The sequence below is a fragment of the Ursus americanus genome, chromosome 11 (genome assembly GCF_024610735.1).
Source record: "Ursus americanus isolate L20-20 chromosome 11, mUrsAme1.1.p, whole genome shotgun sequence".
NCBI lineage: Eukaryota > Metazoa > Chordata > Mammalia > Carnivora > Ursidae > Ursus > Ursus americanus.
In genome coordinates, this window is record NC_142137.1 from 68,324,962 (window position 1) to 68,349,119 (window position 24,158).

Sequence of the window (24,158 nt, forward strand, 5' to 3'; positions counted from 1 at the left end):
CTGTAAGCGGCTGAGCAAGGCCTTGCCTCACTCGCCCGCAGCGCCCGGCAGGCAGCAGGTGGAGAAGTGCTCGTGCGGCAGGATGAATGCAGGCTCTGATCCCGTGGTCATCGTCTCGGCGGCGCGGACCGCCATAGGTAAGTGGGCGGTGGCGGCTCAGCCGGGGGGACCCCGGAACCCCTGGGATCCCCTGCATCCCGACACCCCGCGCCTTCCCGGACCCCTCGGCCGGCAGCCCCTCCCCGCTCCGCTTCGCCTGCTCTGATTGGATCCCCGGGTAGAACCACCGTGCCGTTGTGCTCCCCCATTGGCTGGCGAAGGTATGCGCTCTCTTTCGAGTCCTCTGGTTGGCCCGCTCCTGGAGGAACCATGTCAGCCCTGTGGCCGCAGGGGCGGGGTCCCTGGGTGGTCCGAGCTGGGCCGCGCTGGTGAATGGAGGATTTCTGCGAATTGCCTGCCGGTGCTTAGCCGTGTAAAGATTTCAAAGCCCGTGGGCGCGCGAGACAGTCGACCCCTTTTGTTAAGGAAGCGTGGGCCGAGCCCATCTGCTGGCGCTTGGGAAATGGATGGGTGGGTTTCTCGCGGGTCCGTCCCGACCCCAGGCAAGCCGCGCTGGGTGCCCTCATCGCCCCCGTCCTCCCTTCTGTCCTAGGCTCCTTCAATGGTGCCTTAGCCACCGTCCCTGTCCATGACCTGGGCTCAGCTGTCATCAAAGAAGTCCTGAAGAGAGCCGCTGTGGCTCCCGAAGAGGTGTCGGAGGTCATATTTGGACACGTTTTGGCAGCAGGTAACTCTTGAGAGATCCCGGCGCAGGTCAGGTTCATCCGAAGCAGCCCATCAACACCCCGTCACACCTCCCGCTCCCGAAACTGAAGTTCTTAACTCCGGAGATCTGCTCACGGAGTCCCCTCTGTTGGGATTCTTCGGGTCGGCCCCCTGCCAAGCTTCACACCCCGCGACTTTCCTGGGCGTTTCCTAGACTAGACCGCCGTCCTCCACTGACTTTTCATTCTTTAGAACCGGGCCCAGCCTCACCCACAGGAGAGTCTACACAGCCCTGCATATGCCCCTGAAGTGTCCCACAGTCAACAAAAATGTATGAATTCCTCCTGTGTGCCCTGCACTGTGCTAAGTGCTGGGGATAGGGCTCCAAAACACTGGTAAGGGCCTTGCCCCGGGCCCCATTAGGCTCACTTCCCGTTCCTCACAGAGCTCTCATTCCCTGGATGGGCGAGTAAGTGACCCCAGTGCTCCAGTCTCACTTCTGGTTCCCACTGAGTTTATAGACCAGTGACCACTGACAATTCCTAGTTAGTTATTAATAACTAGATTCATGCTCAGTCAGCATAAATTCTAATTGTTCCTAGTATTAATTGGTAATGCCCAGTCACAACCAACTTTTGTCCTTACCCTATCTGAGACCTGGCCTGTTTTTTGGTATATTCACTTTATAAGGTTGTAGTTCCAATTCCTGATTCTCCTTTCTCAGATTGTCCTTAGCGGCCATAAAGTTGGAGCCTACCACTTTCTCATGACTCTCAAGGTCTTTAATATATGTAATATTCTCAGACTGGCTGCCTTCAGCCCGCATCCTCCTTCCTTCCCAGACCCACGATTCACACTTACTCGGTTGCCATAGGGTCCGTCATGCTGGTTTCTCTGTTAGCTCTTCCGCATCTGTCCTCTCTAGTGTCTCCACATAATTATAATACAAATACCAGCTACGTTCATTGAGGGCCTGCTGAATGCTGGGCCTTTAAAGCACTGTGCTTAGTGCTTCCACTGCTTCATTGAATCCTGTCAGTAAGTCCATTGCATCATATTATCTCCATTTTGCAAATAAGTAAATGAGATTTTGAGGGGCACAGTTTGAAGTGCAGCTAGTATTTGAGCCCTCATCTGTCCTACTCCTTAAAGCTAGGTACCCTCCACAATCCTGTAAAAATATTGCTCCGGGCACTGTTCTTTCCCCTAGGGATAAGCAGTGTTCATATCAGGTAGAAATCCTCTTTCTCATGGAGCATATTCTGCTAAATGCCAGGCTGTTAGTTAGTTATGTGTAACACTCATTTCTTCATCCTGAAGATGGGGGTTATGGATAAACACATACTATTTTTATGTAGGAGTTATTTACTTTAAATGCATATGTAATTAATTATAGCTTCAAAAGCAGGAGCCTTAATATTGTCCTTTTTATTAACTAGCATGCTGTGAGTTTAATTCAGAGGTATCTTGATTCTTTTTTTTTAAAGATTTATTTATTTGATAGAGAGAGAGAGAGAGAGAGTCTGTGCATGAGCAGGGGAAGGGGCAGAGGAAGAGAGAATCTTCAAGCAGACTCCTCGCTGAGCTCGGAGCTTGCCCTGGGGTTCAACCCCAGGACCCCGAGATCATGACCTGAGCTGGAATCAAGAGCCGACCACCTACCTGACTGAGCCACTCAGGCGGCCCTCATTCTGTCTTTTTAATAATTTTTCCTGTGCCTGTTTTTGGCCTCAGTCTCAAGGCTACCAGTCTAATCCCAGATAAAGAACATTGTGATGAATATAATCTCTAAATTTTTGTCTGTGACCCATTTGCTAGTTTTTGCTAACAAACTCACTGAGGAAAGGTGGTAGGTATGGGTATATCTGAAATTGGCAACGGAGTGACCACTGTATAAATGTAGATTCCGGGGCGCCTGGGTGGCTCAGTCGTTAAATGTCTGGCTTGGGCTCGCGTCCTGATCCCAGGGTCCTGGGATTGAGCCCCGCATCAGGTTCCCTGCTCAGCGGGAAGCCTGCTTCTCCTTGTCCCACTCCCCCTGCTTGTGTTCCCTCTCTAGCTGTCTCTCTCTGTCAAATAAATAACTAAAATCTTAAAAAAAAAAAATAGATCCTTCGATAATAGACAATGGGTACTGAGAATATTTTGAGACTTTCACCTCCATTCCATTCTGTGCTACAGTTATGTGTATGATGTATTTCTTCCCATTCCCTGAGGGAAGCCCTCACAGTTGAATTACAGAAAGGTATTTGTCAGTTCTGATTTGTACATGTCTTGTTACGTAACCAGTTAACCGTGTGTGATGAATATCAAGGAAGGGAAGAGGTTTTCCTCTTTAAGTAACCCTCTTACCGTGCCAGGTGTCTTAAGCCATGATCATGGAAGCACATAGCCCTAGTTAGAAAAATGAATAATGCCCAAGTTCTGCCCTGTGTTTAGAAGAGAGTGTGCTTATTCAAGCCCTGTTGAAAGATCACCAGAAGAACGTTTCCCTCTTATGAAATTAATAACTTCCCTGTGGAAAAGAAAGCTTATATCCAGAAGCACAGGATAATCTGTATTTAGGGGCTAGACTGGCACGTACAGAGTGGACACAGGCCTTTTTCTGTCTGGTTGGGAGTGTGGCTTGGTTCAGCTTGACTGGGAAGTGACAGGAACCCAGTTGTTGATCTGATTTCTGTGCCCTTTCATCTAAAAGTTTTGTCCTTCTCTTTGATTGCTGATAAGTCTCTGTGTTCCCTCTGCCAGGTTGTGGGCAGAATCCTGTTCGACAAGCCAGTGTGGGTGCAGGGATCCCTTACTCTGTTCCAGCATGGAGCTGCCAGATGGTCTGTGGGTCAGGCCTGAAAGCCGTGTGTCTTGCAGCCCAGTCAATAGGGATAGGAGACTCCAGCATTGTGGTTGCAGGAGGCATGGAAAGTATGAGCAAGGTAAGGCCTCTGGAGAGATGGCTGCCGCTGACCTCTCACTAACACACTCATGTCCGTGCCATAGCGGAGTAAACGAACTCATATCAGAGCCGAAACCAAACACGCACAGAAAAAATGGATTCAACCTTGATCCCTGTCTGGGTGGTTTTATTTATTTATTTTTAAAGATTTTGTTTATTCATTTGAGAGAGAGAGAGTGGGGGGAGGGAGGGACAAAAGGAGAGGGAGAAGCAGGCTCCCCACTGAGCAGGGAGCCTGACACGGGGCTTGATCCTAGGACTTTGGACTTTGGGATCGAGACCTGAACCGAAGGCAGACACTTAACCCACTGAGCCACCCAGGCGCCCCTCTACCTGGTTGTTAATTCGTCTTCCAAGTTGCATGGGAATCCGGGTGCTAGAAAAAGCCTGTCAACCCGTGTGATTGGAACAGAATACATTTTTTTCTAAAATGTTACCAAACCCTAAAATATTTCTTGAATTAAACCTATAACATTAGTCAGTTGGTATCCTTCATCTCAAATTTTTTTCTCGTTGTGGGGGAAAGTAAATAACAGATGTTTTCACTTACTGTCCTGCACTTGACAAGGAGGACCCCAGGGACCCAATTTGGTTGACCCTTTGGAAGCATAGAATGTGGAAAAGAGGACCAGGCGGGATTTGTTTCAACAAGGTCCATCCCGCAAATTGGCATGGCGGTGAAAAGGAAAAAGTGTATCCCCTGCTTCCTACAGGAAGTTCAGGGTGTGACCCGGGGATCCCTTAGACAGAGGCCGATTCTGCCCAGCAGTTGCTGAGGCCCAGGAGGAGGTAAGTTGAATGTAGCAAACAGGGTTGGAGTGATTCTGATGGGACTATACTAGCGTCTGTGTGGTATTTCACAAGGCGCTTTTATACATCAGTCACAACAGCCCTGAGAGGGTAGGGGGTATCATTCCCAATTTACAGATCAGGACACTGAGGCCCAGAGCTAGAATTCAAATGCAGATCTTCTGACTCCAAGTGTTTCCATTCAATTATAGCTGCTATTGAATTGGTAGGAGTTAAGAAGATCCCCACCCAGAAATCCCTTCCCATTAGTTAATTAGGCAACCTGATTATTCTCACTAGAGGCATTATGTCTTTTCTCAAAATAAGTGACACACTGTTAGTATCATTTATGCCTGTAGATGAGCTCCTCATTTAACAGATAACTAGTTGCCTCTTTGGAAAGAATAAATGAGGTCTTTAAGGAAATAGGACACAGAATGGAGAGATTTGGTGGTAAATGGAAATAGGTAGGAGAGGAACAGCTTCTCAGGAGTAGGCAGGGTAGAGTAGTCTGCTGGTTCCAGGGGTCTTCATGCCCCAGACCCTGGGTGGGGGAGAGGATGGGCCAGAACTGGGGAGAAGGGTCACAGGGGGGTAGGTGAAGGCTGAGGAGCCACTGGGTAGTTTTGAGTGGGATCCTAAGGAGAGGACTGGTGTCCTAAGTCCGTTTGTATTCCTTGTACCAGGCTCCTCACTTCATTCATTTGAGGGCAGGAGTCAAGATTGGGGAAGTGCCCCTGGCCGACAGCATACTCTGTGACGGGCTTACCGACGCGTTCCACAGCTATCACATGGGCATCACAGGTAAGGCTTACACAGGTGAGGCAGACAGACCACATGCAGAAAGGTTCACAAAGATCCTATGGTCATCCGCTTGGCAGGTGCTTTCCTCTTGAATGGCAGGGACCATGTCCTGCTCATTCTGCCTCACTGATGGCAGGGGCTCCTTCCGCTTGGATGAGCCCAGCTGAGGAAATAGCATGTCCCCCCCGTGACTCCTTGACCGGCACAGAAGGTTAGAGGCGGGTGGGGCTTCAGAGCTCTGAGCAATCTCCCGTTTTAACCGTCGGAAGAAACCAGGGCCCATGAACTGAGGTTCTGTGGCCGAGGCAGTATCAGAGGCGAACGGGTACTTCTTTTTTTTTTTTTTTTTTAAAGATTTTATTTATTTATTTGACAGAGATAGAGACAGCCAGCGAGAGAGGGAACACAAGCAGGGGGAGTGGGAGAGGGAGAAGCAGGCTCCCAGCGGAGGAGCCTGATGTGGGGCTCGATCCCATAACGCTGGGATCACGCCCTGAGCCGAAGGCAGACGCTTAACCGCTGTGCCACCCAGGCGCCCCTGAACGGGTACTTCTGATGCCCCATGCCGCCTTCTTTGTGCTGTCCGACCCGGTCTGCCTTAGTCGCCTGTGGCTCAGGGCTACCGGCGGAGCAGCCAGAAAGTCAAACGAGCTCCTGTCTTTCCCACGTTGAGAACGTAAAGCTCAAGCACAGAAGGGACATTTCATGTTAGAGTTGAAGAAACAAGCCCTGCAAGGTTACACACGCTTGTTTAAATGTATGTGGCAATGGCTCTGGGTCTAGGAGAAGTAGAAATCAGACAGGAGTCAGATGAGAAAGTAGGGGAAAGAGCAAGATTCTAAGCAGAGAGAATAGTGCGTGTCAAGGCAGAGGCCAAGCGGCGTGGAGGCATGGGGAGCAGTGAGAAGCTAAGGCATCTTGGGCACCGCGGGCACGAGTGGCAGCAGGGACGGCTGGAGAGTGTGGCCACAGCATGGCAGCCTCTGTGTGTGCCCGGCCGGGGTCTTACTGGTCGTCGAGTCCGGGCCAGAGGTTCGTAAAGTGTGATACGACAGCCAACTGTCTCAACATCACCGGAGCCTGTCACTGAAAATCCCAGCTCCCGAGTCCTTTTTGAGGTGTTATGGGCTGAATTAGGACCTTCCAAAGGTCCCATGTTGAAGCCCAAACCCCAGGACCTCAGAACATGACTGTATTTGGAGTTAGGGCCTTTTAAGGAGTGATTACATGAAAACAAGGCCTTTACGGCGGCCCCTAATGTCTAACTGGCGTCCTTGGAAGAAGAGGACGAAGTATGGGAGATGTGCCCGGGAGAGAGATCACGTGTGGACCCGGCTAGAAGGTGGCTGGGAGCGAGGCCTCAGGAGAAAACAGACCTGCTCACACCCTGCTCAGGGACTTCTATTCTCCACAATAGGAAAAAATAAATTTCTGTTGCTTTAAAAAAAAAAAAAAATTTAGTCTATGATGTAGTAATTAGTAAAGACTAGACTCCCTAATGTAGACAAATATAAAATTGGTTAAAATGTATCAAGCTACTGTTTTCAAATATCAACCAACAATCATGTAAGACTGAGATTCCCTTTTTTTTTTTTTTACCTTGCTGGGGCCCTTATTCATGAGGACCTTCCAGAACCTTCCATATTTCCATTTGAGGCTCAGCCCCCATCACCCCACAGCTCAGCCTCCTGCAGGCTTCTGGTGGGGGATATCTAGAACAATCCAAATTAGCATCCACCCCACACCCCCCTTCTCTCTGGCTCTAGACAAAGGCTGTCACTCTGGGGAAGGTCCTGCATGTTCTCCACAGTGGCGTAGGATCTCCAGTGGGCTTGGCCTCAGGAGCAGGTTGTGGGGGACAGTTGCCAGGAACTGCCATTTCACTGGCTGCTCTCCCTCTCTTGCTGGTACCTCCTGTGCTCCTGGAGGGCTGGCTCCAACAAGGGCAGGTGCATTCCTTCCACACAAGTCAGCACCCGGGCCTTCCCCACGGAGCCTCCGTCTGATGCCTAGCAGCTCTTTCCTCCTGTCAGCCTTGGGCAACCCTCCCTTCTAGACTTATATGGAGGAACATGTCCTTCGAGTTCCCCAAGGACAAGGTACTGGCAGTCCACCTGGGCTTGGGCCGGCTCCACCAACTTGGCGCAGACCAGGATCCTGTGCTCTTGGATCTGTGCTGAGTCCCCAGGGTTGCTCAGGATTGAGTCATGTCACAGAGCCCCAGCCTGCCCAATGTTCTCAGTGTGTCCACGTCCGGATCTTGGCTCGGGGAAGTAATAGACCCCAGGTTTGGGCAGCATCCGAAATAGTTGAGAGGGATGTTTGAAGGTTCCTGTCAGGGCACTGGGGCCTCGGGTTCCCTCTTTTCGCAGGATCCCATGATGAGGGAGGGGTGGGTCAGCAGAGCGCCTCGCTTGCACCCCCAGGGCAATTTCTTGCCCTTCTGGGGTCCCCTCCCCAGGGCCCACTCTGGGGCTCCCCTGGATGAGAGTGGGGGACTCCCCCACACCAGCCCCAACTCTACCTCAAATGCAGTCAGTCATAAGATTGAGATTCTCTCTCTCTCTCTCTCTTTTTTTTTAAAGTAGGCTCCATGCGCAGTGTGGAGCCCAGTATGGGGCTTAAACTCTTGACCCTGAGATCAAGACCTGAGCTGAGATTAAGAGTTGGATGTTTAACGACTGAGCTACCCAGGCGCCCCGAGATCCTTGAAAGAAGGGAAAACTCCACTATCCCTGATTTTCTACCTGGGGGGATGGTGGCCATTGAACTAGGGAGGCAGAGGTCAGAGTTTGGAGCTGCTGAGATGCCTGGAGTTTGTGGGGAGAGTACTGGAAAGAAGAGAGCTAGAAAAGGAGCTCCAGAAATCTCCATAAGGGTCCCCTTGACTCTTGGGTCAGCTACTCGGCTATGCATGTGCTGCCCATGTGCCACAGATCTCACTGCAGAGACGGCTCCCAGTGTCCCCTCCAAGAACAACTACAAAGCAAATAAGGGCTTAGAGCACATGGGGACATGTCAAAGGGACCCAGGAGCCAGCTTAAAGGACTCTCACTGCCCGAGTCTTGAACAATTTGAGCCTCACAATAAATAATGACAATAATGGGTTATATGACTTACTAAATGAAGTGAAAATATTTGAGTCCATAGTGATGTCAAGACGATAAATGGGGAGAGGGAAAAGCTCTTTATAGTGGATGCCAGTTACCACGTACAGAGGAAGGTCGGAGTTGGAAAATCATGAATGTGCAAAGTAGCGGGTGAAATTGGATGATGAAGACGACGTGTATTCATAATGTCAAAATAAATTCCCATAACTTCCTGATTACTTATAAATGGAGGGGTGCCTGGGGGGGCTCAGTCGGTGAGACGTCTGCCTTCAGCTCAGGTCATGATCCCAGGGTCCTGGGGTCGAGTCCCCCATCTGCTCGGCGGGGAGTCTGCTTCTCCCTCTGCCGTTCCCCCTGTTTGTGCTCTCTCGCTTGCTAGCTCTCAAATAAATAAATAAAATCTTTATAAAAAAATTGTAAATGGAGAAGTACTAACTTCACATTGTAGAGACACTTTCACCAAGTGATCAAAGCTCACACCACCTGAGATAAACTGATACCACAAGTATCCTGATAAGAGTCACAGAGAAGGTCATGTCAGTGGGTACCCGCTTCTCTGCAAAATCTTAATCTTGAGGAAACCTCAAACCTAAATTGGAGATGTTTGATAAAAAAACTGGCCTCTGCTCTTCAAAAGTATCAAAGTGAAGAAACACAAAGATAGTGTGAGGAACTTCTCTCAATAAAGAGACTAAAGACACCGACAGTGAAGTGCCGGGCGTGATCCTGGACCGAACGTACAAATTAGCCTCAAGGACATCACTGCGGCGCAAGGTGAAACTTGAATATGGGCCAAGAGTGAGATCATGGGATCGTGTCAGTGTTACCGTTCCCGATTTTGGGAGCTGTGCTTATGTACGAAAATGGCCGTTTGGGGGAAATACATAGCGAAATTAAAATGTAAGGAGAAAGAGGCATGATTATAACTTTCTCAGATGGTTCGGAGAGAGAATGATGAAGTAAGTGGGGGCAAAAATATCAACAGTTGGCGAGTCTGCATAAAGGCCATTTCTGAAAGTTTGCAGTTACATGGAAAGGAGAAGAGAAGGAGGGAAGCAAAGAGAAAGAAAGTGACTTCTTACGAGGCACTGCAGCCTTCCCAAATTCGTGGGCAGCGGGAGGCCGGGCAGCTGCAGAGCTGGCTCAGCCCGACAGCGGGCCTGCTGGTATGGGGGGGCGGGGGGCAGGGCTTGCTTACAGGTGGAAAGCCAGTTCCTGAAAATGTTTGTCTTTTGCTTTATTATTATGATTTTCTTTCACAGCTGAAAATGTAGCCAAAAAATGGCAAGTGAGTAGAGAAGATCAGGACAAGTTTGCGGTTCTGTCCCAGAACAGGACAGAGAGTGCACAGAAAGCTGGCTATTTTGACAAAGAGATTATACCAGTTTTTGTATCTTCTAGAAAAGGTGAGTATATAGATCGTAATGGTTTGATAGGCAAGAGTAGGCAAAAAATAATATACAGGAATGTTTATACATTGTGTCTTGTCTTTCAGGTTGCAAAGGAAAAATTGATCTTGGATATGTCTGAAAATGGCGGGGTGGGGGCCATGTTTATGCGGTGCTGGAGGGTGAAGAACATGGGACACTGTGTGAGCACTGAGCACTCCGGGTCCCAGAGTGTCCACACCGTTCTGTAGATAGAGCAGGTTTTGTGTGAGAAACTGGAACATTGGCTCTTGGTTGTTAGGAGGCAACGGCTGACCTTTTGCCCCTACAGGCTAAATCTCCTCAGAAGTGAACTTCCATAACTTCCTATATGTAGCTGTATACATCTCGTATTTCTTGAGGGTGCACGTTTTTGGGTCCTTTGCTGTTATCTGATATGGAATGCTCTGGTCAAAGAGCTGTTACTGATAACTGTTCCATGACCCATAACTGACATTGCTTACATCCAGCCCTTATGAGATTGGCTTTGACGTTCCCTCATCCCGTCGGTTGTAACCAGCTCAGTCCTACACCCCACGTCTTAGCAACCTTTCGCACGAAGAACTGCCTTCCTCAGAAAGGGCTGTGGATGTGGAAAACACTCAAAGTATCTCACGAGGACAGTGCTTAGATGTTTGAACATGGAACTTTTAATATGTGCACTTTCCTGTTGGAGTGAAAGTATTTTGTAATAAGCCTTCTTTCCAAATCTGAAGCCTCACATATCATGTCTGAGGACTCCCCCATTCCTAGCACTCTCACTGCCATCTCTGTATTAATCTTGGTTAACTCATTTTCCTTTGTTCAGGTCTTACTGAAGTGAAAACAGATGAGTTTCCTCGCCATGGGAGCAACATGGAAGCCGTATCGAAGTTGAAGCCTTACTTTCTTACGGATGGAACAGGAACAGTCACCCCAGCTAATGCTTCAGGTTCGATTTCCTGAAGGGCAGTTGGGGGAATACCGTCTTCTGCTAGGTCTACCAAATTCATGCCTTTTTCATTTCATTAATTCCTTATGCACATATTGGGGGATGCTAAGATCTTTAGTATCTTGAAGGGAAGATGTAGTTTCTCTGTATTTGATCGTCACTTAGCATCGCCGTATTTTCGACTTAACCTATATATTAAAGAATGGATGTGACTTCCCGACATCCTAACTAGACATACAGATGAAAAAGCAAATTAGGGAACCACAGAGTTTCATCTTCTACCTCGGTGCCTGTCCAAAACCAGAAACTCCCAATGCCTTATGTGAGAGCAAGGCTATTTCTTCCCTTTGTTTTCATTACTCTTCCCTCCCCCAGTCTTTTAATCTGTCCACTTTTCTCGGTTAGAATGTTCTGTGGTCAATTATGTCATATTACCAAACTTAGCATTTCTAATTACACTGTAAAATAGGAGTTATGGCAAATGACTTTGCCAAGATGTATTAAGAATAATTGAACACGTGTCTTCAGGTGTTAGAGAAAGTAGACACGGGTACAGAACTCAAGTTAATGAGCATTTCAGAATTGAAGACGTTCCTGTTTTACAGGAATAAATGACGGGGCCGCGGCTGTGGTGCTTATGAAGAAGTCCGAGGCTGCTAATCGAGGGCTCACACCGTTAGCACAGATTGTTTCCTGGTCACAAGTAGGTGTGGAGCCTTCCATTATGGGGACAGGACCAATTCCAGCGATAAAGCAAGCTGTGAGTTTCATTCTGAATGTTAGCACCTGTTCTTTGTTGGTAGAACAAACCTCTTTGGGACCAGACCAACACCCTGTAATTCCCTTTGCAGTTCCGCCTTCTGAAGTCTTGGCTCAGATCCTCTCCACTTCCAAATGCCAAGGATGAGCTTGTTTCTTCCTATCAGATTTCAGTTGCTGTTTCCCTTGTACGAGTCTTCCTGTTGGCCTTCAACGGGCTTATGTAGTTGTATCTCGCCTTCCCTACCACAGAGAACAGCCAAGAACATTCGGATCACATGCTTTTTAGCAGAACTGATAAACCACCTAGGTCATCTCACCGACACTTTAAACATGTTACTGCTTCAGAACTTTTAGAATCCAGAGGGATGTTTTATCCATAATGTCTTAGAATTGGTATTACTTGGTTCATGTAGGACCCCTTAAGAGATCCTTCAGTATCATGTAGTATATTGTTCTAGTATCTGTAAGATTCCACCTGGGTTTTTAGACCTCTGTTCCATTCATTTTTCCCTTAGGTTGCAAAAGCAGGTTGGTCCCTGGAGGATGTGGACATATTTGAGATCAATGAAGCCTTTGCAGCCCTCTCTGTTGCAATAACTAAAGAACTTGGATTAAACCCAGAGAAGGTAAACCTGAGCAGGCAGTCCTGAGGACAGCTTGCAAATGAACATTTGCAATGCAAACTTGATTGTAAACAGCAAAACCCAGGTACCCTAGCTCCACAGGGTCGCAGGTTTTGGCTGTCCTGTTACTGGGCAGACACTGGGAAGCTCCTGCTGGGACTCAGGAGTTATTTGCTTCCCAGGGCAAAACCCCTGGACTCTTATTCATTTACTTCTGACACGAACAGAGCATTCGGACTCTTCTAAACTAGTAAGGTAGTCAGGGTGGATGTCACAGGGTATGAAGTTCCTAAGCATTTAAAAGGAAAGTGGAATTTGAAAGGGTAGTTTACTGGTGTAACGTTGAAAGGGAAAAGATAGTTTAGGATTTTTATCCTGTGTCCACAGAATAAATGGTATGTATCTTTTGCCCCTTAGGTCAACATTCAAGGAGGCGCCATAGCCTTGGGCCATCCTCTTGGAGCATCTGGCTGTCGGATTCTTGTTACCCTGTTACACACGATGGAGCGAAAGGGTGGCCGTCGCGGTGTCGCCGCACTGTGCATCGGGGGCGGGATGGGCATAGCGATGTGTGTTCAGAGAGGATGAAACTGCTTAACAATTCATCATGCCTAAACTAAACTGGAACCTAATCTCTTTTTAAACTAATAAGGTACTAAGTTACAGTATGTGAAATCACAGGACCAAAGTGAGTATGGAAACCATCTTTTGTAAGCAGCCAAGGCTTGACAGCTTGTTATTTTTTAATGTGTAATACTCGAACAAGAGAATTGCATCCAACATTGTTATAAATAAAAGAGAAAGCAGATCAGTCATCAAGGGCTCCCGAGTGAACGGCATCTTCGTAACCTCCATGCTTGTCCTCTTTGCTCTCGGGGTGTAATTTGATGAGATCATCAATTCGAAGAATGGTAATTGCAGCTTCTGTTGCAAACTTCAAACTCTTCACTTTCACTATGGTTGGTTCAAACACCCCTGCTTGTTTGTTGTCTCGAGGTTTACCATTAATCAAATCAAGACCAATCCTGCAATTTAGAAAAAAAAACCTATTAAATCACTTCTTATATAATGTAGACCTATCCCATTCCAGCTCTTTAAATCTGGCCACTCCACTCAAATGTTCCCCTTGGGAAATGCTGGGACCTTATGGTAGACCCCTTAAGACGGCAGAAGCTGATTACAGGTAACGAGAAGTACTGAAGGAGTTGTAGAAAGGTTAGAGGACAGTGAAGATACTATTTCTAAACATCATTTAACATCTTAAACAGGGACTTAAGATTCAGATCACCCCAGGGGCACCTGGGTGGCACAGTGGTTAAGCGTCTGCCTTTGGCTCAGGGTGGAATCCCGGCATTATGGGATTGAGCCCCACATCAGGCTCCTCTGCTGTGAGCCTGCTTCTTCCTCTCCCACTCCCCGTCTCTATCTCATAAATAAATAAAAAATCTTAAAAAAAAAAAAAAAAGATTCAGATCACCCCAAACAATCCCCTCTCTGCCTCTGCAGGACCCTTGTATAGGTACAAGGGCTACCCAGAGAAGCATGAAGAGATGTGGGAATCAGAGGTGCTAACTCGAAATACACCCACGCTAATATAATCACTAGCTATCATCTTCCTTGAATTTAAAACAAAGCTGAACTAACACACAGGATAGACAGATGACCATGAAAAACGCAAGGGAACTGTAATGCTTACCATTTTAGATTTTTGCGTTCTGGGTTAACTTGAGCCTCGTTATGGAAAGCTCTTAACTTTGCAACCAGATCCGTGGAGTCTTGGGCAGCATTAACTGCCAGGGTGTTGGGAATAACAAGAAGAGATCTTGCAAACTCCGCGATAGCAAGCTGTTCCCGAGAGCCCTGAGGAGATAGACAATGAGCCGCGCAGGTCTCAGAGAAGGAACGTTAACCAAATGCCAAAGACGGTGTCCCGTGCCCTCTTGCAAACACACGTGATCGGACGTTCTTACCATGCTGGTCGCGTAGTTCTCAAGGTATATGGAAAGGGCTGCTTCCACAGCACCCCCACCCGGAACCACGGATTTGGATTCCAAAACTCTCTTCACCACACAAAGAGCATCATGTAAAGAGCGCTCCATCTCGTCACACATGAAATCGTTTGCCCCACGTAAGATAATTGAGGCGGATGTACGAGCCTTAGTGCTATTGAAAAGATAAAAGTAGAATTCTTACATCAGTCCTTTTATAAAATAAAACTACACAGAAGTTCACTGTAAGCACCTTCACAGAACGCTGGTGACAGTTCGCTCAGACACAGAAGCAGTGTCCAGGCCGCGGAGGAGCGATGAGACGGTCACTCATCCCCATCTACCGCGGCCTAACGTTGCTCTCTCCCATGCGTATAACCGCTCCTAGCGCCGGAAGGCTAGAGCAGCAAATCAATGGGAAGGTGGGCTACTTGCACTCATTAATAAAATCTGTACAGCTTCGGAACGGGGACAGCAGCTTACTTTTTGATCAAGATCAGCTCATCGTCGCAAATTCTCTCCTGTACCACCTCTTCTGCTTGTCCCAACATCGAAGCTTCAAAAGTTTCTTCTCCTTCCAAATTGGCCAGGGTTGACAGAACAGTTGCTATTAAAATAACGGCAAAGGTCCATAAACAGTCTTCCCATGAATGTTTTCATATCCTGTCTTAACTTCAGAAACATTTATGATAAAAGCAATGTATAGATGCAAATTTCCGGTTTACAGTTAGGCATCGGACAAACCACTGTCCTTTTATCCTAACATGGAACTATGTCATTCTGAGGTAAAAAAAATTCGGTAGGTTAAGAACCTCTCCAGTAACATGAAAAATGGCTCTGTAAGATGGATCTGAAGCACAGAGCGTCAAGGGAGTAAGAAGTAAAAATAAAAACTGCTTAGTGAGGACATTCCAACATCAAGAGACACACTGGTGTACATGCTACGTGACGCGCCGCGGCGGGGAGCCAGCGGAGGCCCTACCTCCAGAAGCTTTAGCGATGCGCTTAAGGTCCCTTTTTAAAACTCTTCGAACTGCCATAGCGCCTGTCTCCACAAAATACTTGAGACACATGTCGTCAATGCCACCAGTGGTTAGAATAACGTTGGCACCAGTAGCCAGGATCTTCTGGATCCGCTCCTTGGTGATATCGGATTCTCTACAGAGATAGGAAAAATTTGGGTAGTAACCCAAAGTTATCGTCTGTGTTGTTAATCTAGTTCTAACTTCCATTAAGTACGGTCCACAAAACACTGCATATTAATTACATCATTCTTTCCCTTCTTTGACCAAAATTTAAATTAATTGACAGAAAAATTCAAAAAATTTAAAATTATCACTTGTCTCCCCCACCCCAATGGGAGTTTCTAACCAAAAAAGAAAGGGGTCTTTCTTTAGGGGTCTGGCAGGGAAACACTGTCAACCATGCTCTGGAAAGGTGTTACTACGACAGGACGCAGAGATGGTGAGAGGCCAGACTCCAGCCTCCCAGGTGAGACAAGGAAAGCCTAAAGGTCTGGAGTTAAGAGGGGTGCAGCGCTGAAATGGCCAGAAGGACGAGAAAACGGAAAACCTTTTCGTAGGGATGCTAGAGTGTGGACCGTTAACAAGTTTAAGATTTTTAAATAAGAGTATTATCAAATCTGTGTCTTCCCCCGACGCGAGGATGGAGACTGCACTGGAAAGATGGAGGAGTGAGGCAAGGAGGTGGTAAGTGGAGAGCCTGATGAGAACAGATGGTCTGAACAGAAGTCTCAGTTTATGGCTGAGCTGATGGGGAGGGTCAGCCAAGGACTCCTGGAGTAAAAGGGTGCAGGATGTGAAAGAGCTCAGTTTCGAAAGGTGCATCTGAAGCTTCAGTGTTACTGAAGTGAGCCTGCCAGGAGGCGGGCAGACACAGGTCGGAAATCATAAGCAAGCTGTGGGGAAGGAAAACAGATGTGAAAAAGGCAAAATATGGATCAATGAAACCATCTCACCATTCAAAGATTTTAAAGTAGAATGAATTAAAGATGAATCTCAAATTACCCTCCCTATGAATACTGAGCTACAAGCCACTGTGGGCAGGAGCTGCAATGCCAAGCACGTCCTTCAGGCTCCGCCTTCAGAGCTGACAGACAGACAGACAGACACACACACACACACACACCACACACACACGGCGCTAAGGCCCAGGAAGAGCAAGTACAGGGACTCACGGTGGAGCAGAATCTAGACCGAAGGAGAAACAAAAACTGCTTTTATTTCTGACCAGCTGAAGAATAAGCAAAAAATTAACCCTCAAAACCAGTAGGCAGAGGGAAGAACATTACTAAGGACCACAGGGGTAAGAGTTCGGTGGATGCAAGCTCCAGGTGTGGTCAGACCACAGCGGAAAAAAAACAACAACATGTAAGAAATTAAAAAATCTACCCCAAAGCAATGTGAAACCTACAAAAAGCTCTGCTCTTGGAAGGGATGAGGTCAACATGGCTGCTGTATGGAAAATAGTCTGGGAGAGGGGACAAGAGTGAAACCCAGAGGCAGCCTGGGCAAGAGAATGGAAAGTAGATGCATTTGAGATTTAATGTGATGATAAAATCAAGTGGTTCTGGTGAGAGATTAGAAGAAAGGCATGAGGTAAAAAGAGGAGTTAAAGGTACTTCCTAGCTTTCTCTGAGGTCCTCATCACTAACACGGTGAAAGTGGATTTATGGGTACCATCCTAAGTTCAGTTTTAAACACTGACTTTGAGACGCACAAGAGGTGTTCATATGTGTTTGGACCTCAAAAGAAACAGATTTGGAAGTCTCCAGCACAGAAACCGTATCGGAAGTCCTAGGAGTGACAAGATTTATCCCGGGGATGGCAGAGCAGACCCCGGGGCTGCCTAGGCAAACGGATACAGATGGGGCAGTCTCACAAAGCCGCTCCCCATCTCTCCAGTGTTTCAGGAAGGGAATAGTCACCAACTCGATAAAGGTCAAATGAAGATTCAAAGCGTCTAGTGAATTTTACACTAAGGACCACTAGTGACCTTAGCAAATGGTCCCCCACTGGAGAACAGAATAGAACTGAGAAGGAGATAAGAAATAAAGTATCAGGGGCGCCTGGGTGGCACAGCGGTTAAGCGCCTGCCTTCGGCTCAGGGCGTGATCCTGGCGTTCCGCGATCGAGCCCCACATCAGGCTCCTCCGCTATGAGCCTGCTTCTTCCTTTCCCACTTCCCCTGCTTGTGTTCCCTCTCTCGCTGGCTGTCTCTATCTCTGTCGAATAAATAAATAAAATCTTAAAAAAAAAAAAAAGAAATAAAGTATCAGAGAACAGTTTTTGTGTAAATAAACTTGGGACAGCCAGCTGTGAAGAAAGGGGGAAAGACAGGGAGTAAGCGGAGCAGGATGTGAGCAGAAGGTGTTTATTTCCGGTTAAGAGAGCTACAAAGTGACTGCAAGTGGAATTTAGAAAAGGAGCGACGAACAGAATTAGTAACTGAAGATGCAGCTTGAGAACGCTTAACACTAGAGGGACTGGCCTTCGGGGAAAGAAAGGACAATTTGTTTATAGGGAAGAAAAGAAAGATCTAAAAGGTGAGAGCATCCCTGGCTCTTGGCAAAGATTTCTTGCAGGTTTGGGTCAGATACTGTTTTTTATTTTGTAACAAACCAACTAACCATTAAAAAAAAATGTGAACGATATGGGTCACGTGGAAGCAGGCAGTCAAACCGAACTCTAGCTCTCGAGCGTGCTAACCAATCAATAACCACGTAGTATCCCCCAGCACCTGGTGCACCTCAGCATTCAATCAACACTATACTGCTTATCTGAGGGATTACATTCCTGGATAGATCTTTAATGTTCATCACGCATAAAATCAAAATTTACATAGAAGCTGTATCACCCGAACCTATCTTAAAACACCCAGTCACCACCATTTTCTAACTTTCCAGCAAAAGTCTGACTTAGGTTAAAAATTAATTTTTCGGGGTGCCTGGGTGACTCAGTCGGTTAAGCGTCTGCCTTTGACTCAGGTCGTGATCCCAGGGTCCTGGGATGGAGCCCCACATCGGGCTCCTTGCTCAGCGGGGAGCCTGCTTCTCCCTCTGCCTCTCCCCTATACTCATCCCCCCCATAAAGAAATGAAAATCTTAAAAAAAAAATAAACATGTTTTTAAAAAAATAAATTTTCAAGTCCTCCAAGACACCCACACTTAAATAATCCAGTTACATCATCACCATCCTCTGCTACCTAACAACTGGTTGATTACTTGCTGTTACCTAGGAAGTATAACATTCCTTGTTTTTATTTATTTTTTTTAAAGATTGCAGGAACACGGGGCAGGGTGGGGGGGGCGCAGAGGGACAGGCAGACTCCCTGCTGAGTGCAGAGCCCATCATAGGGCTCCATCTCAGGACTGAGATCACAACCTGAGTCCAAGTCAGATGTTTAACGGACTGAGCCACCCACCCAGGTGCCCCGCTCCTTGTTTTTAGTATACTTTTTTACTGTCACCTGCTCTAACAGAAGTATGATTTACAAACACCTCTTTCAAAGGTCAACAATAATCTCTCAACATACCTCTGTCTAATCTGGTCCAGTTTCTCAGGATCTGTAATAACCACCTGTACACCAAGCTTCATTTTTGTTTTCTGCAGGCTGAAGTCAAGGCAAGCAATTTTTGCATTAACTATTCTCTTGGTCATGCCTATAATTGAACATATTAAATTCCTTTGTAAGAACTGTAACAATGTTACATTTTATAAAATACAGCTATTCTTAAAGCATAATAAAAGTAATAAATACTAAATTATACTATCTTTAAACATAGAAATTTACATTTTTATTACATTTAACCCTACAAACAGATTTTTATGGCCTCTACCACATGTACTTTCTTTAACTTGCATTTTTCCTAAGTTTTATGTGATGTTACACAAGCAAAACTGAAAACCTGGATGTACAATTTCCTTTTCCCCTGGGCTTTCCGAAAGCACAGGCAGTGCTCGTCTTGGCTAGCTCACCTAAGGGTGTATATAGTACACAGTCCACAGAAAGCAGATTTCAGCCTCTAGGATCAGACCCTAAGCCTTACCCTGGGATCCCACCACACAGTTGAGCGCGTAGCCATTGACGAGCATACTCTCCGTCTGACTTCTCCCGTGGGCCTTCAGAATATTAACGGAATTGACGGGGTAGCGAGGCTGGCCTCTTACGTCTGTGTATTTTACTGCAAGTACAGCATCTACTACCATATTGGCAAAGAAATCACCATTTCTAAGCCAAGAGTTAAGGAGAACAAGAGACATGGAATGGACAACAGGTGCACACAAAAATCAAGGGAATTCAAAGGCACTTCCTTTTAGCAATCTCATCAAAGAAACAGCATTAATCACGCCATCAAAATGCCGGAGTACTATTTATCATTGCTTGCAATTCATTGTACTGTGACACTTTATTATTCTCGCTCCCCCTAGAAAAGGAAGGGAGCAAACAATTTCAATACAATATCACTCAGCACAAAATCTAACCAAGATCTTACTTCTAAAAAAGGCTAAACTTGACTGAACCATCACAAGGATACATTCCAATGATTTTGGAAGACATGGATGTCTTAGCAGCATTGATCAGGCAATCTCTTCCCAGTTCATCTGTGTTAATAATTAGATTTTCACTGATGTATCGCACTGCCTCCCTGTTTGAAGTGTGTGGGAGAAAACATTTTTATAAATTCACTACTCAAACTTTTTTGTTTTATCACAGTGTCAAAATGTCTTAGGCACCAATTTTCTGTTTGGCCATTTCATATAGGAGGAGGACACAAATAAATCCTCCCTCTTCAGATCATGGCAATTTTAATCTATCCCATAAGCATAGCCACCAAAATCTATTATTGGGAGAAAATGTGGTAGTCAAATGGGAAAAAGCAGACTAGCGCTTCTTCTTACTTCAAGTATTACTATTAAAACAGCACTTTTTCCAAATAAAATTCAGTCATTAACAACATTTAAAGAACACAAAACTGTTTACAATTATAACATCACATAATGTAAAATTTCCTCTGAATGCAAACAATCTTACTTGCAAGCAAGTCGATAGCCACTAATAACAGATGTGGGATGAATTTTCTGTTTGACTAGTTCATCCGCATTTTTAAGAAGTTCTGCTGCAATAATAACCTGTTGAGAAAACATTCATTGCTCTTAGTCCGAAAACATGTGCGATGCGTATGTTAAAACACTAAAATGACCCACTATTATCGACCACAATGCCGATGGTGAATAACTAGTTATTGGGAATCTGAGAAAAAAATTATTTGTACAGTTTTTCTTTTTTTGAGAGAAGAGAGAGAGAATCTTAAGATCGCCCAGCATGCAGCTGACATGGGGCTCGATCTCACAATCCTGAGATCATGACCTGAATCAATTAACAGACTACACCACCCAGGTACCCCGCACACAGTGTTTTATATGCAAATGGCCAAAGGCTGATTGGAGCCAAAAAACTGTTCTGGCTTAGAAACCAGTTCTGTAGAACAACAGTAGAGAACTACACACACAACCGCTACCTTTACAGATTAGGTGCTCGACAGAAACCAGCTGAAGACTCCACCACTCCTATGATCTATACTACTTTAGATTATTACCTGGTTTACTTTAAAAACCATTCTTCTATGTGGTGCGCACACGTGTGCGTGCATACACATATATGGATATACATGCGTGTATATACATACAACGGAATATCAGTCATCAAAAAAACGAAATCTTAGCATGTGCAAGGACATGGATGGAATCAAGAGGGTATTATGTTAAGCCAAATAAATCAATCAGAGAAAGACAATTATCCTATGATTTCACTAGTGGAATTTAAGAAACAATACAGGATCTTTGGGGAACGGAGGTTAAAACAAAGTAAGATGACAAAGAGAGGGAGACAAACCGTAAGAGACTCTTAATCATAGAAACAAACTGAGGGTTGCTGGAGGGGAGGTGGTGGAGGGATGGGGTAACTAGGTGATGGGCATTAAGGGGGGGCATGTGATGTAATGGGCAATGGATATTAGATGCAACTGATGAATCACTGAACTCTACCTCTGAAACTAATAATATGTTAGTTAACTGAATTTAAATAAAACAAAAAAATCACTCTTCTAAAGACATTAAAATACCAAAACTCTGCTTCTGGGGAAATTATAATACTTTTAAAAATAATATTATAAACAAGTCACACAGACAAAAACCGTTTTTGTTATTTCAGAAAAGGTAGATTCTGTTCTTTGATGGTTTAAAGTTTCATCTAGAAATATAAACATTTTTTCTTTTTTAGATTTTATTTATTTGACAGAGAGAGACAGCGAGAGAGGGAACACAAGCAAGGGGAGTGTAAGAGGGAGAAACAGGCTTCCTGCCGAGCAGAGAGCCCGATGAGGGGCTCGACCCCAGGACCCTGGGATCATGAGCCCTGGGATCGTGACATGAGCCGAAGGCAGACACTTAAGGGCTGAGCCACCCAGGTGCCCCTAGAAATATAAACATTTTCCCCACAAACCACTGCCTGTTTCTTTAGAGCAAATTACTTATTCCTTATCAAATAACAGTGTTTCTATACTACAAAGCACACTAACCAGTTTGCTGGATGGTCTCAGAGAAGTTTGTATCATGTTATTGTTCAGGTTTACTTTCTTGCTCTCTCATTTTGAACTCACGAGATTGCCTATTAGCATTTAGTATAAATACATTTTTTTTTTTTTTTTAAAGCCAGTAACGTTCTTCCCCTAGCTAGTTATAAAGAGAAGATTTTTAGGAACTTCTAAGTTTCAGGTAGTGAGAGGAGAAAACAAAACTTTTTTTAACGAGGGGCTTGAACTCAGGACCCTGAGATCAAGACCTGACCTGGGATCAAGTCAGATGCTTAACTGACTGAGCCACCCACAGGTGACAAAGAAACAGAACTTAAAACAAAAAAACCTCTGTATGTAATGTATAAATATTGTTGTAGCTAAAAAACTCATGAAACTTGTGATAATCCATATTTAAAATGAGCCAACTATATTATCTCTTAAATTTCTCTCCTTTAAATAGTACAAACTAGAAGTACTGATTTTCAACTTGTTTCTGAATTATTATCCCAGAAACAAATTTTCTCCACCTTAAGTATGTAACTTATTTCTGACTCAGAAACAAATGACTTACTTATGGCTTCACTTTGTCAAAGTTCAATTTTATTTATTTTATTATTTTTTTCTTTTATTTATTCATGTGAGAGCACAGGAGGGAAAGAGCAGGAGAGAGCGCATGAGTACTGGAGAGGGGCAGAGGGAGAAGCAGGCTCCCCACTGAACAGGGAGCCCGATACGGGGCTCAATCCCAGGACCCCGAGATGATTACTTGAGCCGAAGGCAGACGCCCAACTGACTGAGCCACCCAGGTGCCCCTCAAAGTTCACTTTTAGGAAAACTACTAATCTACAGCCATCAATCAGGTGACAAACTACCTACCACTGAGGTGGTTCCATCTCCCACTTCTTTGTCTTGCAGATCAGCTAACTCACAAAGAACTTTAGCTGCAGGATGTTCAACCTCCAATAACTTCAGGATGGTTGCACCGTCATTAGTAATGGTTACATCCTAAGATTTGCAGGGAAGAAAAAAAACAACACAATCACCGGCAAACACAGGGCATCCTTTAAATTAACACAAACCCATTATCACCTTTACTACACCTTCCAATACCCCAGCATTTTGATAAAAACAGAGAATTCACATAGCTAGATGTTTAAGCACTGTTATTTTCCTTTCAAGTAACAAACAGGTGTACTTACACCAATATCATCCACCAACATTTTATCCAAGCCAACTGGACCAAGAGAGCTCTTTACAATATTGGCAATGGAAGCCGCAGCCATAACTGCAGAAATGAAAAAAAAAAAAAAAAAATTAAATCCACTGCTCCAAATGGCAGCCATCCCGGCTTATAGTAAATGACATCCAACAGCCTCCAGATTTTCCAAATCTACAAATCTATCCTAATTACTTAAAAGATGGACAGACATAGGTAACTTCAACGTGTACACGCCCTCAAAAGAGATTCAACAACAAATGTCTTAATTCGTATCGGTTGCTAGAATAAACTCATTTTAAGTACCACTCAGGCTAACGTTCAACTGAAATTTCCTCAACCAACTGCACCGTAAAAACCTGTCAGCGATGGGTAAGAATCGACCTGGACACGGAGTACCCGGCATCTACTACAGATTCTAACCAGTGGGGTGCAATGAGCAAGTCATCTTGATTGCGGCCATTCACTCATCAGTAACGCGAACAGTTAAGACTAGTCTTTCCTGCGTAATGGACCTAAAACCAGGCGCAAAGGTTGAGATACACGCTCATGCTGGTTAGAATCGGAACCAGGCTCAGGGCATCCAGACCAGAGGGGACTCGAGGCGTGACCGGCACGTGTCACTGGAGGAGCGGACTCTCCAGGCCCAAGAGCGCTTTTCCAGTTCCAGGGCCTGGGCATCCGCTGCCAACCACACGCAGCCGCCCCGCCTCGAAATGGCGAGACCCGCGCGGTCGGACCCCGGGCCCTCCCTCGGGAGAGAAAAGGAAGGAGCTGAGCCCGCAGCCGCGACCCGAGCCGGGAGGGGTCCCGCACCGCCGTGGGCTCGGCCCAGGTCTCGTTCGCCCTTACCGTTCTGGGAGCGGATCGCCTCCCCAGTGCTGCGGTCTCCGAACACGGACAAAGGCCCCTCCATTTTCGCGGTGGGGTACTCGTCGAGTTTCACTCTCACCGCGGGCAACCAGCGTCTGCGTCCCTAAGCCCGGCGGCGGCCACAGCAGCGGCGACGGCGGTTACGGCGTGGAACGGGCCCAAGCGAGGCCGCGGGGACTGCTGGGAACACCGCTCCCCCGACCCGGCCGCGGGGCAGGGCGGGAAAAAAAGAAGGGATGGGAGGGGGAGCGAAAAGTACTGAAGAGCAGGAAGTGAGGAGCCGGGAGAGGGCGGGCTCAGCATTTTCACCCAATTAGAGAGCG

The 24,158-nt window shown here is 46.1% G+C and overlaps 2 protein-coding genes and 2 non-coding genes across 4 annotated transcripts; 1 reads left to right on the forward strand and 3 right to left on the reverse strand.

Annotated features, from left to right (window-relative positions):
• Positions 1 to 12,976, forward strand: ACAT2 (acetyl-CoA acetyltransferase 2). The gene is made up of 9 exons (XM_045805444.2): positions 1 to 137; positions 653 to 787; positions 3,514 to 3,695; positions 5,191 to 5,308; positions 9,681 to 9,824; positions 10,654 to 10,776; positions 11,382 to 11,536; positions 12,054 to 12,164; positions 12,579 to 12,976. The coding sequence occupies exons 1-9, from the start codon at positions 83 to 85 to the stop codon at positions 12,747 to 12,749; spliced, it is 1,194 nt and encodes a 397-aa protein (XP_045661400.2). The 5' UTR covers positions 1 to 82; the 3' UTR covers positions 12,750 to 12,976.
• TCP1 (t-complex 1) lies at positions 12,887 to 24,070 on the reverse strand. Its single transcript, XM_045805443.2, has 12 exons — positions 23,815 to 24,070; positions 22,946 to 23,031; positions 22,623 to 22,751; positions 20,204 to 20,301; positions 19,707 to 19,817; positions 19,218 to 19,399; positions 18,704 to 18,830; positions 15,132 to 15,307; positions 14,633 to 14,756; positions 14,132 to 14,324; positions 13,858 to 14,021; positions 12,887 to 13,186 (listed from the first exon to the last, which is right to left on the reverse strand). Exons 1-12 carry the CDS (start codon positions 23,876 to 23,878, stop codon positions 12,970 to 12,972), a joined length of 1,671 nt encoding a protein of 556 aa, XP_045661399.1. The 5' UTR covers positions 23,879 to 24,070; the 3' UTR covers positions 12,887 to 12,969.
• On the reverse strand, positions 14,443 to 14,571 carry LOC123797512 (small nucleolar RNA SNORA20). Its single transcript, XR_006780966.1, has one exon. It is a non-coding gene; the product is annotated as a small nucleolar RNA SNORA20 (small nucleolar RNA).
• Positions 19,907 to 20,046, reverse strand: LOC123797513 (small nucleolar RNA SNORA29). The gene has a single exon (XR_006780967.1). It is a non-coding gene; the product is annotated as a small nucleolar RNA SNORA29 (small nucleolar RNA).
• Positions 24,071 to 24,158: the final 88 nt, after the last annotated feature.